Source organism: Salvelinus alpinus, chromosome 25 (genome assembly GCF_045679555.1).
Source record: "Salvelinus alpinus chromosome 25, SLU_Salpinus.1, whole genome shotgun sequence".
NCBI lineage: Eukaryota > Metazoa > Chordata > Actinopteri > Salmoniformes > Salmonidae > Salvelinus > Salvelinus alpinus.
In genome coordinates this window covers 5,487,453-5,502,980 of record NC_092110.1, presented here as the reverse complement: position 1 = coordinate 5,502,980, position 15,528 = coordinate 5,487,453, and the positions used below count along the sequence as shown (strand labels likewise).

The 15,528-nt window shown below is 42.3% G+C and overlaps 2 protein-coding genes across 3 annotated transcripts in view; both read right to left on the bottom strand.

Annotated features, from left to right (window-relative positions):
* Window positions 1-9,063, bottom strand: part of LOC139553251 (spectrin beta chain, erythrocytic-like) — a 59,402-nt gene extending 50,339 nt beyond the window's left edge. The window contains exon 1 of one of the 2 annotated variants that reach the window (XM_071365383.1): window positions 8,686-9,063. The gene's annotated coding sequence lies outside the window, so the exon portion shown is untranslated. The remainder of the gene's footprint in view (window positions 1-8,685) is intronic. The other variant, XM_071365382.1, reaches the window with a different exon arrangement.
* Window positions 9,064-9,268: 205 nt separating this feature from the next.
* Window positions 9,269-15,528, bottom strand: part of stard9 (StAR-related lipid transfer (START) domain containing 9) — a 58,194-nt gene continuing 51,934 nt past the window's right edge. Inside the window, exons 27-32 of the mRNA XM_071365415.1 lie at window positions 14,125-14,291; window positions 13,857-13,921; window positions 13,395-13,597; window positions 13,086-13,165; window positions 11,935-12,093; window positions 9,269-11,690 (exon numbers count right to left, since the gene is read on the bottom strand). Coding sequence (XP_071221516.1) covers window positions 11,589-11,690; window positions 11,935-12,093; window positions 13,086-13,165; window positions 13,395-13,597; window positions 13,857-13,921; window positions 14,125-14,291 — 776 coding nt within the window. The 3' untranslated portion in view covers window positions 9,269-11,588. The remainder of the gene's footprint in view (window positions 11,691-11,934; window positions 12,094-13,085; window positions 13,166-13,394; window positions 13,598-13,856; window positions 13,922-14,124; window positions 14,292-15,528) is intronic.

Here is a 15,528-nt window from a genome sequence, read left to right as displayed (position 1 = left end):
GCGTGTACATAGAATATGACAAAAAACATATACAAAATACACACAAAAGACAAAGTGTCACGAGTTACGGATACAATTGAATATTAGAAACAACTGCAGTTATCACAAACAGTCAATCAGAGTCTTAAAAACAGGCAAGGACTAACTCCCTAATTTCACTAACTATCTTTTGAAGCATGGTCCAGGATGAAGGGGCATTATGGGACAAATATTGTTTCCCCATCTCAGTTCTAGCCTTAGGAACAGACAGGGACAGCAGCGACTGTGAACGAAGACTGTACTGAGTGACTGATCTGGTCAGTAAGGAACAGAGATACTCTAAGGCGCTTTGTGAATTCAGGCCCAGGTCTCCCTCCTCCTCATCTCTGTATCAGTCCCGTGCAGGGGGATGTTATCAGACATAACCCTACCTCCACCCACTGACTAGCAGCACAGGGGATCCCCTTATCACCGCACACACAACCTGGGCTAGCTCCAACAGAGCAGGCATGTCCCTACGCTATGTGACGTGCATGTCTGCTGACACCATTAAATCCACTAGCCTAACTGCATGAAACCCAGGATGCCATGTTGGTCTGGGCCAAACTGACGACAGGAGCACATGTCATGGCATAGCCTCTCTGGATGCTACATGGCATGGACAAAGACTACCTCTTCACTGAAGTGGCAGCCTCTACCCAGGCACAGCTTAGTTCAGGTGGAGGCAGAAACCTTAGCCCCATTACAGTCCTCACCAATTATAATATCAAAAACACCAGCCGGGTACATTCAGCAAGATACATCTTTCAATCAGTCGTCTTGATTGAACAGCGATTAGAGTGTCGATTCAAACCTTTGCAAAGGAATTTCATGATAGCTAGAGAGGGAAATGGAAATACAAAAACACCTCCCTTTGTATGAAATATAAAGGCCAACACAAAACAACCGAGCATGAACCGTGGCAACTAACTAGAGAACACAGTCAGCCGATGTTTCATCTGTAATTTTTGGATTTTCCGAGTAGCATGGAAAGTGGAGAGGGAGAAATGAGAAATGGCAGATGGGTGTGGTTAGGAGGACTAGTGACTCAACGTGTGGGAAAGTGTACCAGCGACAGCTGGAGTGAGGTCTGTGACATCTTGCCTTCGCATGGTGAAAATCTGGTAGAGGCAAACAAATAGTACCATGTTTTCAGACACAAATGAAGCCTGGTACTGCACTAATACGTATAAGTATTCAGATGCTTTTTAGTGCCGAACTAGGCTTAACCTGTGCCAGGGAAGCTGCCCCACAGTGAAGAAAGAAGAAGCTATATCAAAGAGTGTGACAGAGAGAGACAGGAGAGGCAATCGTCTACCTTGCTCCCCTACACTCACGGGACAGTCTGAGATCTGTCGTTCCTGCTTCTGATAGATTGTTAATATCTATAGATGGTCCTCTAATGCACAACTATACCGGCCACACAGACAGAGACAACACTACACCATATACTTTTCATACATATACATAAAAAGATCCCACTAGGCACAGACGTCAGTTCAATGTCTATTTTTGATTTACATTTGAGTTGTCATGAATTCAACGTGAAATCAACAGAAAATGTCACCATGACATTCAATTTGGGTTAAGAAAAATCATCACATTTCAATTCGGGGGTTGAAATTTACGTGGAAACAATGTTGGCTCAACCAGTTTTTGCCCAGTGAGATGAAGTTGCATGGTTTTTCTTATAGAATAAAATAGAAAAGAATATGTAATAGCTCTATCATGGCCTGGGTGGTAGCCTAGCGGTTAAGAGGTTGGGCCAGGAACTGAAAGGTTGCTGGTTTGAATCCCTGAGCTGACTAGGTGAAATCTGTTGATGTGCCTTTAAGCAAGGTACTTAAACCCTACTTGCTCTGGATAAGAGTGTCTGCTAAAAATGACTGAAACGGAACAGTCAAGTGGCTTCATGTAGATTTTAATATTGAGTTAAACCCTCCTTCATTTAGGATATGAACATGACAGTATCTTATATTACTATACCACGTGTAGCCTACTACAATGGCAATACTAAACCCTGTTTGGACCGCCATAGCACGTGAGTTTGATCTTGGGAGAGGTTAGGGACAGGATTGGGGGTTCCAAAATAGGGGAGGGTTGTCAAACTTCTGGGGGGCTTTGGGGAGAGTTGTGTGGTTTTTTATTGGGCACAGGGGAGGGTAGAGATTTTTCTCCCTGGTTTGCATTCGCTCTATTGCAGGTTGTACTATATCATTTCTTCCATCCTAGCCAAATGTCTTCATCTGCTTACATGCGTCTCCCCTATATCAAGGTGTTTTGGTACTACCCTTATGCGCTACGTTTGTCTGCACGGTAACTTCTACTATACCACAGGTCAATATAGTCTACCAGTCTGTCTATCCTGCCCACTATCCACTACTAATAGTGACAATAGTGGTAGGTGGAGCATTTGTACATATTGGCAATAGGCTATTAGCAATCATACCACACGTAAAAGCATTCAAAGCTGCATCAATTTTCAATATGAATCCACAATAACAACTAGGAATAGCTGATAGGCAGTGGAGAGGCCAGGTGCATCACTGTGCATGAAAGAAGAGTAAAGACATGAGACACGCAGCTGGAAATGATCCCCTATTGATCTTGTTAAGAGACAATACAGGCAGAGCAAGCTTAATGCTTGCTCTGCCTCCTCTCCAATACGAGGGCTTTTCCTCGTGCACCTAGAACGCTTCGATATAACCTAAATATTTGTCATTTAAACATGTATTACGCTGTATATGTGGCATAAACACAACCAGTCACCATGTTTTCATCTGATTTGTCTACTTTAAAAGTTTCCTCTAGGCATACGCACATTCGTCCAAAATGTCATTCCAGCATCCTCAAAATGGCTTGATATCAACCAGGTTTCAACCAAGTAAAGTACATGTTGGATTAAAAACTGTCACCACGTCCTGGGAAAGAATGCAGTTTATCAGGCCAGAGTTTCCCAAACTCGGTCCTGCCCCCCTGGGTGCACGTTTTGGTTCCCCCTGGGTGCACGTTTTGGTTCCCCCTGGGTGCACGTTTTGTTTCCTCCTGGGTGCACGTTTTGTTTCCTCCTGGGTGCACATTTTGTTTCACCCTGGGTGCACGTTTTGTTTTGTCCTGGGTGCACGTTTTGGTTCCCCCTGGGTGCACGTTTTGGTTCCCCCTGGGTGCACGTTTTAGTTCCCCCTGGGTGCACCTTTTGGTTCCCCCTGGGTGCACGTTTTGGTTCCCCCTGGGTGCACTTTTTGGTTCCTCCTGGGTGCACGTTTTGGTTCCCCCTGGGTGCACGTTTTGGTTCCCCCTGGGTGCACATTTTGGTTCCCCCTGGGTGCACGGTTTGGTTCCCCCTGGGTGCACGTTTTGTTTCCCCCTGGGTGCACGTTTTGGTTCCCCCTGGGTGCACGTTTTGGTTCCCTCTGGGTGCACGTTTTGTTTCCCCCTGGGTGCACGTTTTGGTTCCCCCTGGGTGCACGTTTTGGTTCCACCTGGGTGCACGTTTTGGTTCCCCCTGGGTGCACGTTTTGTTTCCCCCTGGGTGCACGTTTTGGTTCCCCCTGGGTGCACGTTTTGTTTCCCCCTGGGTGCACGTTTTGTTTCCCCCTGGGTGCACGTTTTGGTTCCTCCTGGGTGCACGTTTTGGTTCCTCCTGTGTGCACGTTTTGGTTCCCCCTGGGTGCACGTTTTGTTTCGACCTGGGTGCACGTTTTGTTTCCTCCTGGGTGCACGTTTTGGTTCCCCCTGGGTGCACGTTTTGTTTCGACCTGGGTGCACGTTTTGTTTCCTCCTGGGTGCACGTTTTGGTTCCCCCTGGGTGCACGTTTTGTTTCCTCCTGGGTGCACGTTTTGGTTTAATGCCCTAGCACTACACAGCTGATTCAAATAACCAACTCAGCATCAAGCTTTGATTATTTGAATCAGCTGTGTAGTGCTAGGGCAAAAACCAAAACGTGCACCCAGGCAGGGCCCCAGGACCAAGTTTGGGAAACCTTGTATTAGGCTACATGTTAAATAATGATGAACTTCACAGGGTGGTGAAAGTGCATGGGGATGATCTTGATGCTCCATTCAATAAATATCGAGGGTCTTATTCTTGTGACATGTTGATTGGTACTTGGCTGCCATTTGACAAATTAAAACAATCTCTCAATTTTGTCCCTAATAATCTTTTTTGTTGGCTATTCCCACACTGTATCCGCGAGCTATTGGCTAGAGCCCAAGTGGCAATACCAGGGCACAATCGCTATACCTACGCAACATGTTTAGTGACAAAACCATCAGTCGGCCAAGAGTGGAAACCTAGCTATAGACCCCCTAAAGCAGAGATCATCAACTAGATTTAGAAGCCCAAACATATAGCATTTTTTACTAAAACATAATCATAATTTCAAAACTTGCTTACATTTGCATAAGATAACATCTCCTTATTATGTGTGGGAATACTTGGGGAAATAGTTCCAAAATCAAAATCATTTGGAGCTGACTTCCTTGTGTTTTTAGTGTTTTATGTCCAACAATGAAGAATAAAAAAAATTAAAAAATAATAAACATTTAAAAAAATTGCTCAGAAAACAATTTGGCCTGTGGGCTGCAAGTTGGGGAACCCGAAAAACAGTGGAAAAAATAATAGTATTAATTGAACTTGGTCTGAACCACAGAATTATCACTCACTCAGCCCCAGGTACCTATCCCAATTTATTTTATTTGTTAGTGTCCAAATCAAATCAAATTGTATTTGTCACATGCACCGAATACAACAGGTGTAAACCTTACAGTGAAATGCTTACTTACAAGCCCTTAACCAACAATGCAGTTTAAGAAAATACCTAAGACACTCTAATATTCACTGTTTTAAATATGAGTCTATCTGGTGGGAATACATTATTAAATACCGGCGCTTTTGAGTGGAACAAACTACCATAGCAACTCAAAGCCATACCAACCGTAACCACTTCTTAAGATAAGGTCAAAAGCTGCCTTATGTGTGAACAGTATTTTTGGGATTGTATCTCTGTAATGTGTCTGTATCTATGTCATTTATATCTATTTATATACAAAAAAAGATAGGGACCACACTGGAAATAAGTCCTGACTTTATTGCGCAATCACGGTCACTTTTGAAAACCGTTGTAATGTGTGTATATACAGTGCATTCGGATAGTACTTAGACCCTTTGACTTCTTCCACATTTGATTACGTTACAGACTTATTCTAAAATGTATTAAATCGTTTTTTTTACCTCATCGATCTACACACAATACCACATAATGACAAAGCAAAAATAGGTTTTTAGAAATGTTTGCAAATGTATTAAAAATACAATTCTGAAATATCACATTTACATACAGTACCAGTCAAAAGTTTGGACACACATACTCATTCCAGGTTTTTTTTTTTTTTTTTTTAAATATGATTTTCTACATTGTAGAATAATAGTGAAGACATCAAAACTGTGAAATAACACATATGGAATCATGTAGTAAACAAAAAAGTGTTAAACAAATCAAAATATATTTTATATTTGAGATTCTTCAAAGTAGCCACCCTTTTCCTTGATGACAGCTTTGCACACTCTTGGCATTATCTCAACCAACTTCATGAGGAAGTCACCTGGAATGCATTTCAATTAACAGGTGTGCCTTGTTAAAAGTTAATTGGTGGAATTTCTTCCCTTCTTAATGTGTTTGAGCCAATCAGCTGTGTTGTGACAAGGTAATGGTGGTATACAGAAGATAGCCCTATTTGGTAAAAGACCAAGTACATATTACGGTAAGAACAGCTCAAATAAGCAAAGAGAAACAGCAGTCCATCATTACTTTAAGACATGAAGGTCAGTCATTCCGGAAAATGTCAAGAAGTTTCTTCAAGTGCAGTCGCAAAAACCATCATTCACTATGAAACTGGCTCTCATGAGGACCGCCACAGGAAAGGAAGACCCAGAGTCACCTCTGCTGCAGAGGGTAAGTTCTTAAGCGTTAGCAGCCTCATAAATCAGCAATTAACTGCACCTCAGATTGCAGCCTAAATAAATCTTTCACAGAGTTCAAGTAACAGACACATCTCAACATCAACTGATCAGAGGAGATTGTGTGAACCAGGCCTTCATGGTCAAATTGCTGCAAAGAAACCACTACTAAAGAGAATCTGTTCTTTGGTGTGATAAGTCAAAATTTGGGATTTTTGGTTCCAACCGCCATGTCTTTGTGAGACGCAGATTATGTGAAAGGATGATCTCTGCATGTGTGGTCCCACCGTTAAGCATGGAGGAGGAGGTGTGATGGTGCTTTGCTGGTGACACTGTCAGTGATTTATTTAGATTTCAAGGCACACTTAACCAGCACGGCTAACACAGCATTCTGCAGCGATATGCCATCTCATCTGGTTTGCACTTAGTTGTACTATCATTTAATTTAACAGAACAATGACCCAAAACACACTTCCAGGTTGTGTAAAGGCTATTTAACCAAGAAGGAGAGTGATGAGTGCTGCATCAAATGAACTGTGTGAATTTAAGGATGCTCCCTCTAATTCTCTCTCTCGCTTTCTCTTTTTCTTCTCTCTGAGGACCTGAGCCCTAGGTCCATGCCTCAGGACTACCTGGCCTGATGACTCCTTGCTGTCCCCAGTCCACCTGGTCGTGCTGCTGCTCCAGTTTCAACTGTTCTGCCTGCGGCTATGGAACCCTGACCTGTACACCGGACGTGCTACCTTGTCCCGGACCTGCTGTTTTCGACTCTCTCTACCGCACCTGCGGTCTCTAACTCTGAAAGATAGGTTATGAAAAGCCAACTGACATTTACTCCTGAGGTGCTGACCTGTTGCACCCTCTACAATCACTGTCATTATTATTATTTGACCCTGCTGGTCATCTATGAACGTTTGAACATCTTGGCCATGTTGTTATAATCTCCACCCGGCACAGCCAGAAGAGGACTGGCCACCCCTCAAAGCCTGGTTCCTCTCTAGGTTTCTTCCTAGGTTCCAGCCATTCGAGGGAGTTTTTCCTAGCCACTGTGCTTCTACATCTGCATTGCTTGCTGTTTGGGGTTTTAAGCTGGGTTTCTGTATAGCACTTTGTGACATTGGCTGATGCAAAAAGGGCTATATAAATACATTTGCTTGCTTGATTGATTGATGAACTGGCCTCCACAATCACCCAACCTCAACCTAATTGAGATGGTTTGGGATGAGTTGGACCGCAGAGTGAAGAAAAAGCAGCCAACAACTGCTCAGCATATATGGGAACTCCTTCAAGACTGTTGAATTCCAAGCATTCCAGGTGAAGCTGGTTGAGAGAATGCCAAGAGTGTGCAAAGCTGTCATCAAGGCAAAGGGTGGCTACTTTGAAGAATCTCAAATATAAAATAAAAATATTTGTTTAACACTTTTTTGGTTACTACATGATTCCATGTGTGTTATTTCATAGTTTTGATGTCTTCACTATTGTTCTACAATTAAGAAAATAGTACAAGATAAACAAAACCCTTAAATGAGTATGGTGTCCAAAATTTTGACTGTCTCTGGTCATAGTGCAGGCCTAATGAAACAGGCAGGGAGAGTGAGCTCGTCCGTGGTGGTGATCCGCGAAACCTCAACCTTCTGGCGGGTAGCCCTGCGTGGCACCGACTGCGCCACAAAAGCATGCTGGTGTGGTCTATATCCACGTTTATAAACACACGGTTATTATTTGTGGTCGTCAATATTATTTGTAGTTAATTCTATGATGGGGGAGGGTGTGCAATTATTTTACACTAACAAGGGGAGGGTCATGTGAAAAGATAATTTATGTTGGGGTTGGGATTGCATTTTTTATGACACCTTGAATAAGTATGGAAATAGTTGTTTGCCTCAATACTGCCTCCCACTCATGTAGAGTGCAGCATGTAAGTAAAATGATATAACAGTTACATACTCCTAGTGTGGAGAGGAGCACCCAGTCTGTGTATTCTTGCAGCAACCGAATTGCCCTTTAAGGAAAGAAAATATCTATTATATTTGATCATATTATTATCCATGTGCCAAAGGCAAGGAGTGGAGAGAGCTCTATGTGGCCTTGTGTATGAAGAGGATTAAAGAAAGTCGTATCCCTCCAGCAGTCAACAACTTTGAGACAATATTTTTGTCTTCAACTCTCTCCCCTCTCTTTGAAAACGATGTAATGTTTCCAATAACATTAGAAATGATGGGCAGCTAGCGAAGCGCACTTTGGATTTGTCAGCAGAAGCGCGCAGAGCATGCATCAAGACCGTTATGACCCCGCATAGCGCGCGCGCCAAAAATTCACCTAAACACCCGCCTACTTACCGAGTACCGAATTAAATCCTTTCACAATTAAAATGATACAATCTGAATAATATATGTGTCAGAACAATAAGCAAGAAATACAAAACTGAAATGTAGCCAAGGCTACAACAGTTTATCCATCGTGGTATTTGAAAGGGAGGGAATGTCCTTCAACAAGTTTTGCATTGAGCAACAACAGGTGGTAAGCAAAATGTGCCTTTGGTGTCTACATTTAGAAATGAATCGCACTTAAAGACCACTATGTCAATAAATATATTTGTAAACAGTATTCTCAATAATAATCTAACACATAACCATTATAATTTTAAGAATGTAAATAGTTCACCTGTATTCATTTACATGAAACGTTTCCCGATCAAAGAAACTCACCTTTGCTTGATTTAATCCTGTAGGAAAATATACACCTTTTGATTTCCCTCGAATTAAAACCCAATTATAATCCCATTGAAGTTTTCCACTGGTCCTGGTCACGGCAGTGGACTCCGCACAGAGGGAATGGTCTTGGAGAGCCAGAGGGGGCAAGGTGGAGAAAGAGGTTGTAAATCTTGCGGTCCAAAAGCTGCGGCCGCGGACTCAGCGCGCTCATTCCTCATTTCCGTCAGCCAGTGAGCCATCGTTTGACCCATCCAATGTGTTAAAAATAAAGTAGACGCATCTAGTACATGATCTCTGTGCGCAGGGGGACAGACATTCCTGTCATGAGCTGGTGACTTTAAATGGCAGCTATAGACACACTTCTGTGTGGTGGGGTGCGCCCCCTCCCCTCCTCTCACTGCCTGGCTGTCGGTCTGGTCTAATTGGAACACATAACAGCCTCCGCCCCCACCAGAAATGTCCCCTCCACTACTCTGCTCCCACAGTGTCCTCATTCAAACAAACCAGTGCTTCACTCCAGTAGGCTATAGCAGTGTACATACAGTGTAGACGCTCCACTATTTTATGTAATGATTCATTGATTGTGGTCAAATTTAAAACACTGTTGATCATGGCCAATATTGCATACCATACAAATAAATAGGAGGGCGGCAACAATCAACATACATAAGAACATACTGTTGAGTAGGCTAACTTAATACATCATGGATATGTTTAAGTCTAGGGGCTATAGTCAGGAACTGGACAACAGCCCTACAATTTACAATGAATATAGCTAATATTTACACAGCTAAACAAGTGACAAGGTGCACGTATGTACACATTTTAAAATATGTCAAGTTTATATAGGAAAATAACACACGCTCATTTGCATTTCTTTAGGATTAGAATATATAGTAATTTAAAATAATAATAATAATAAAACAAAATAATTATACATATTGACATGGTGTTATACATTCATGTCACATAATAGGCACTTGTAAAAAAATATGGATAAAAATAAAACTCAGTACAAAAGGTTGTCAGTTAGCTACTTCATTGTTCTATCCCCGGGGAAACTAGATCTTTCATATCAGTTCCTTCTTCTTTGGTTTCCCCGGGGACCTTCTTACTGTGACACTGTGCAGTACAACAACTAGAGCAAAAATAATGTCCTGAAAAGTCAACAAAACACATAATATGGCTTTTTAAAGGTTGGATTCCAATAATAGTGCATGAATTGCCTGAAGCGTCAACTAACTAACAGATGAATAGGCGTGGTCTATTATTGACCAATTAATATGTCGTCTCTCTCGCCAACACCATTGCGAACACCTTCCATCATAGCCTGGTCAGAGACCTGTTTGTGCCGTCTTGTTAAGCAACGTTCAGAGGAAAACCCATTGTTCATTACATCCTCAAGCATATGGTTTACTACATGCCTCTATGTGAAATTACCAGTATTGCATATATGCAGCGCTAATAACATTGTCATTGGGAGACAGTAGAAACAAAACAGTACGGTACATACAAATCTGACTAAGAAACAGATAAGGAGCTATAGACCTATAGACTCATCTTATATGGTTTTGGGGCTATAGTTTACAGTATGTCACTTAGTGTTAGCTTTACAGTTACCCCAAAGAAGTGGTTGCATATTTTTTTCTTCCGTTAGACTACAATCCTTAGCCCTCATAAAAAAAGTGCTCACCCTGCTTCTGTTTTTGGTAAAAAGATGAGGGATGGGCCTGGAGAAATGTAACCACTCTAAAACTCATAGCCAGAGCTGTGGATGCAAGGATTGACCATCCGTGATGTCAACATTATAGTTCTAATCGCGTTTTGAGGCTACACGCCGTTCGTATACATTTACATGGTTTACAGACATCGGAGTAAAACAAGCTTCTATTTTGGGTTCTGACGGGGTACGACAGTTGAACCAAGCCCATGGGGCATTTCTAAGTTATACTCTTCAAGAATCAATTGGTATATATCATTCATTTAGAAGTCTGAAAATTGATGTAGACACTAAGGATTCTAGCTTTAAGGGTAGTGAGTGGGTAAAGTGTGCTGTGCCTTGGGACGTTACCATATAGGATTCAGAAGATAAGAATCATGTCATTAAGTGGTCTTTATAGTGGTTCGGACTGAGGCTGAGGCCTGTGAAATGGGAGACAAATCATTCTGTATCATAAATCAGTAATTATGGAAGTAGTAGAACTGAGGCTCAAAGTACAGATAGATTAAATGGAGGAATGGGCAGTAGGAGACATAATTTTGCGTGAAATATAAATCGGTGTTATTATAGTGTTATTATGAAACGTTTGGGGAATTGTAAACCTTTAGGAGCCTGGGGTCTCTCTGATCAGAAGTTGCAGTAACGCAGTAAGATCTGTTGAATGGGTCAAATCTAGGAGCCAGCCCCTCGAATCCTCCCTGACACCCAGTCTACACCACTCAAACTTCAGCAAGATACGATTATGATTGCTAAAAGCATACATATTAAACACAGATCTACAATTAACCATTTTAAACACAAAATACTCAAATATGTACTGACATACATATATTTAAAAAAAAAATGTACATAAAAAAAGCTGCATGATACTTGGTATCACAAAATCAATGTCATCAGTGCTCATCATAAGGTTAAAATCAAGTAAATAAATTCAGGTGCAAATTGAAAGAGAGACAGGTCACAGATCAGATTCCGGACATTGGTCTAAGTGCTCACTGTTACATCTGTGGCCTTTAACCTGGGGCCTCTTCATTAAGGCACCCTGTAGCAAAATGTTTTGAAACATAACACGAAAATGATTATTTCATATTGAACAAGTCCAGGTAGCCCCTCACTTTTTCAGTCAGTTTTCTTCAATTTGGTGACTAATGAACGCGACCCTGGCCAGCTGTCAGTCTCACAGAGAGAAAAGGGAATCGAGCTCTGCCAGGACTGCAGCCTGTCTCCTAGCCACGGATCCCAACAGCCTCTGTGGGAAGGATGGAGTGCCAAGGTCGACCTGAAAGACAGGAGGACAAAAAGTGAGCCGAGGGGGGGATGGAGAAGAGAAGGGGAGGAAGAAAAGAAAGAGAGAGGAAGGGAGACTCCACATTGAGATAAGGAATCATTAAGCATATCTGCATCTGAAGTGCTCTTAAGAACTGTTGATGTAAAACAAGATTGAGAAATAATCTTGATGAATTGATTGACAGATTCTTCAGACCACTTTACATTGACATATAGTAAACTGGTTCCTGTCTCACCTGCAGCAGGTAGATGACCCTGACAACCTCTCGGCCATGGCGTGTGATTGGCTGAAGGACCCAGGCGCTAGGCAACATCTCCCCTCGGATTGCCTCCACACTGGGCCGAGGGAGAGACTCCTCGAAGACAGACTGCATGGCCAGCACACAAAAGTCATCCTAGGAGAGAGAAGAGTTAGGCTTTTTCCTGACCATGTAAAAAAAAAAATATATATATATATTTTTTTAAAGGGTGACATGTAGCCTTTTGCTGCACCTATCCGGTGTATGTGACAGTAACATATAAACAACTCCTGGCTATAGGGCAGTAAGAATCATTGCCCCTGAAATGAGGATGTTCTCTGTCCCCCTTATTCCACACAGCAAATTCTTCAGTGTTAAATCCACACTGACAGTTTTCAATTTAACACTGGTCCAGTGTCTACACGGGTCCACACTTTTCAGTGTTAAATGAACACACTGCTTAGTGCCTTGCCTTTCAAGTGAGTTACCACCCATCACTATATTTGTTAGTGACAGAGACATCCATTTTCAGTCCTGTGGCCTTCACCAACTAAGATCCTAAGCTTATTTATGTTATCATGATGTAGAATTCCTATTGGAATCCAGCCAGAGTGGGGATATCCAGCAATTTGAATTTTTATTCACCCACAACCTGCATTCAGAATTACCTTAAGCATCTAAACTGGAACAACCATTTCAGTAACAGGTGCAATAAGTCCAAGTAACAGATTGGATAAGTTTAGAAAAATATATTTATATTTGAGTAGCATAAGATTAATAAATAAATGTACAGTACATGCAAAAACATAGATATTGAAATAAAACTATTTTAAAAAATCTACCTGCAACAGAGCATGCTGGGAAATATGATAATGATGGGCAAGGTTTTTGTTTAACACGGGTTATTAACACCAACACTTGTGTTCTTTTACACCAATGGCTGTTAATTGAACACTTATTAAGAGAGTTAATTTAACACCTGAATCAACTCTAGAAATGTTACACTGAAAAATCAACACTAGGTAACACTGGCCAATTTGCTGCGCAGTTAAACATTTCAAACAATTCTTGGTAAGAAAGAGCAGTTGAGTCAACTGGAGGTCCATCAAGTGTGGAGCTTCTGACCTGTGACCTCTGACCCTACTGACCTGTCGTGACTGGGTGCTGATGCAGCAGAAGTCTCTGGGCTGTTTGAGGTGGCAGCTGGACGGGTCTGTCAACAGATACACTGAGGAGAAACACATGGAAAAGCATGAGGAGAATTAGAATTGGAATCTGAATTTCACTTTACTTCCTGGAAGTCATTTGTCTGGACTGAAATGGAATGACTCAGACATGGAAAGATGGTGCATTTGCCAAAACGCCTGTTTTAGCATGGGCAGCAGCATTGCAGGCTTTCACCATTTTCAAGTGGAGAATTGACCTCAACCCTGCTATGCTCCAGCCAGCAGACTCACCCAGCTGAGTGCTGTCATCTAGTGGCCGTGTCCGGGCTGAGTGGATAGCCTTGTGGTACAGGTGGGTCTTGGAGTGGTCTCGGACCATGCTCCACAGGCTGGCCAGGGGCCTCTCTAGCTCCACCGCCCCCAGGAAGGAGTGCACTGACGGACTAGAGGAGGGCTTGTAGAAGGCCTGGACACCTCGCTCTAGCCCCTCGTACCTGAAAGAGAGAGGACAGGGAGGTGGTTAAAACATAGTATCTCATTTTTGTGTACCTACAGTCGCGTATAACATGTTTTGGTAACACTTTACTTGAAGCCTGATGGTGTACTTTTTGATGCTTTATAACTTATACGGGTGCATGAGCATTTGTCATGTGTTATGATATGGGTTATGTGGAGTGTTAACCATGTGCTCTCTCAGAAGTCTTTGCAAATGATTATGAAAATGACGGGAGGAGAAACCATAGTGCAACTCACCTCCAACCAGCAGCAGCCGTCCCCCTTACTAGGTTCCCCATGTCACCAGCAGCAGCCAAGCGCACCTGGAGGCACAGGTGAGAACAGCACAGCTGTTTATTCTGCACAATGTTCACAGAAATAATGTTGACATTACATAATTATTCAGAGCATGCAGTACATCCACAACAATGGCTGAAGGTTGTGTAACTGGTGGATGGCGAGGAGGAGAAGCCACAGAAATAGGATGAACAGGTTCTACTTTTAATGGAGAAGCGTCATATTCTACCTCAGCCATAGCTCGGCCAAGCAGACAGGATGTGAGGTCCTGATAGGCTGTAGACATAGAGGAGGCAGAGCCAAAGGAGGCTGTGCGCGGGCGTAGGCTTGTGGGAGATGACGGCGAGGATGACATCAGAGGGTCAGACCCTGACACACCGGGCTCCAGCCGTACATCTACAGAAGACACAGGAGAAAAACACACGAATGGCAGTGTTTCCGCTGCAGTCATTTCAGCTGTGGCGCTGCCACAAAATATGGAACATGAAAGAATATTTCTGGCGAGGCACACTTTGAAGATGCTAGAGCTGTGTTCTATTCGAGAGAAACATTCATCTCGAGGTGCATTCAAGTTACGAGTGCCATAGGGAGGGAAATATATATTCTGACAAGCAGTCAATGGACAACAATTCTTGCAATCGCGGGTGAAAACAGCTTTAACGGTTTTAATGGTGTGAAACACCAACCTACCAACAATTTTTTTTTATAATTGTAGTGACTTAAAAAATAGTGATGAGACAGATGACATTTTTTGTTGAGCGAGACTAGTGGCAACCAGGGAAAGTGTTGGGGGGGGGGAAAATGCGACATGAAGTGGTTTCTGTGAAAAGTACAGGTGGGTGGCAGGTCACCCAAAGTTACCCTAACAGGTAAGCCTACATTATATTCACTGTGTTTATGCAAGTTTTTTGGGGACCTAAAATTCAACAGGATGCTAACTATACTGAAAAAATATATAAATGCAACATGCAACAATTTCAACGATTTTACTGAGTTACAATTCATATAAGGAAATTAGTCAATTGAAATAAATAAATTAGACCCCAATCTATAGAAGTCACATGCCTGGGCATATAAATATGCATCTGTTGGTCACAGATACCTTAAAAAAAATGTTAGGGGTGTGGATCAGAAAACCAGTCAGTATCTGGTGAGACCACCATTTGCCTCATGCAGAGCGACACATCTTCTTCGCATAGAGTTGATCAGGCTGTTGATTGTGGCCCTGGAATGTTTTACTCGTCTTCAATGGCTGTGCGAAGTTGCTGGATATAGGCAGGAACTGAAACACGCTGTCAAACTTAAGACATCTGTGGCATTGTGTTTTTTGAGTGGCTTTTTATTGTCCCCGGCTCAAGTTGCACCTGTGTAATGATCGTGCTGTTTAACCATATTCTTGATATAGATGGATTATCTTGGCAAAGGAGTGCTCACTAACAAGGATGCAAACAAATTTGTGCACAAAATGTGAGAGAAATTTCTGGGATCTTTTATTTCAGCTCATGAAACATGGGACCAACACTTTACATGTTGCGCTTATATTTTTTGTTCAGTATAGTTAAAATATCCCATTTAGATCTAGCTAATGATGAGCCCAATAGGGTAAATGCAGATAGGCAACCCTATGATTCAG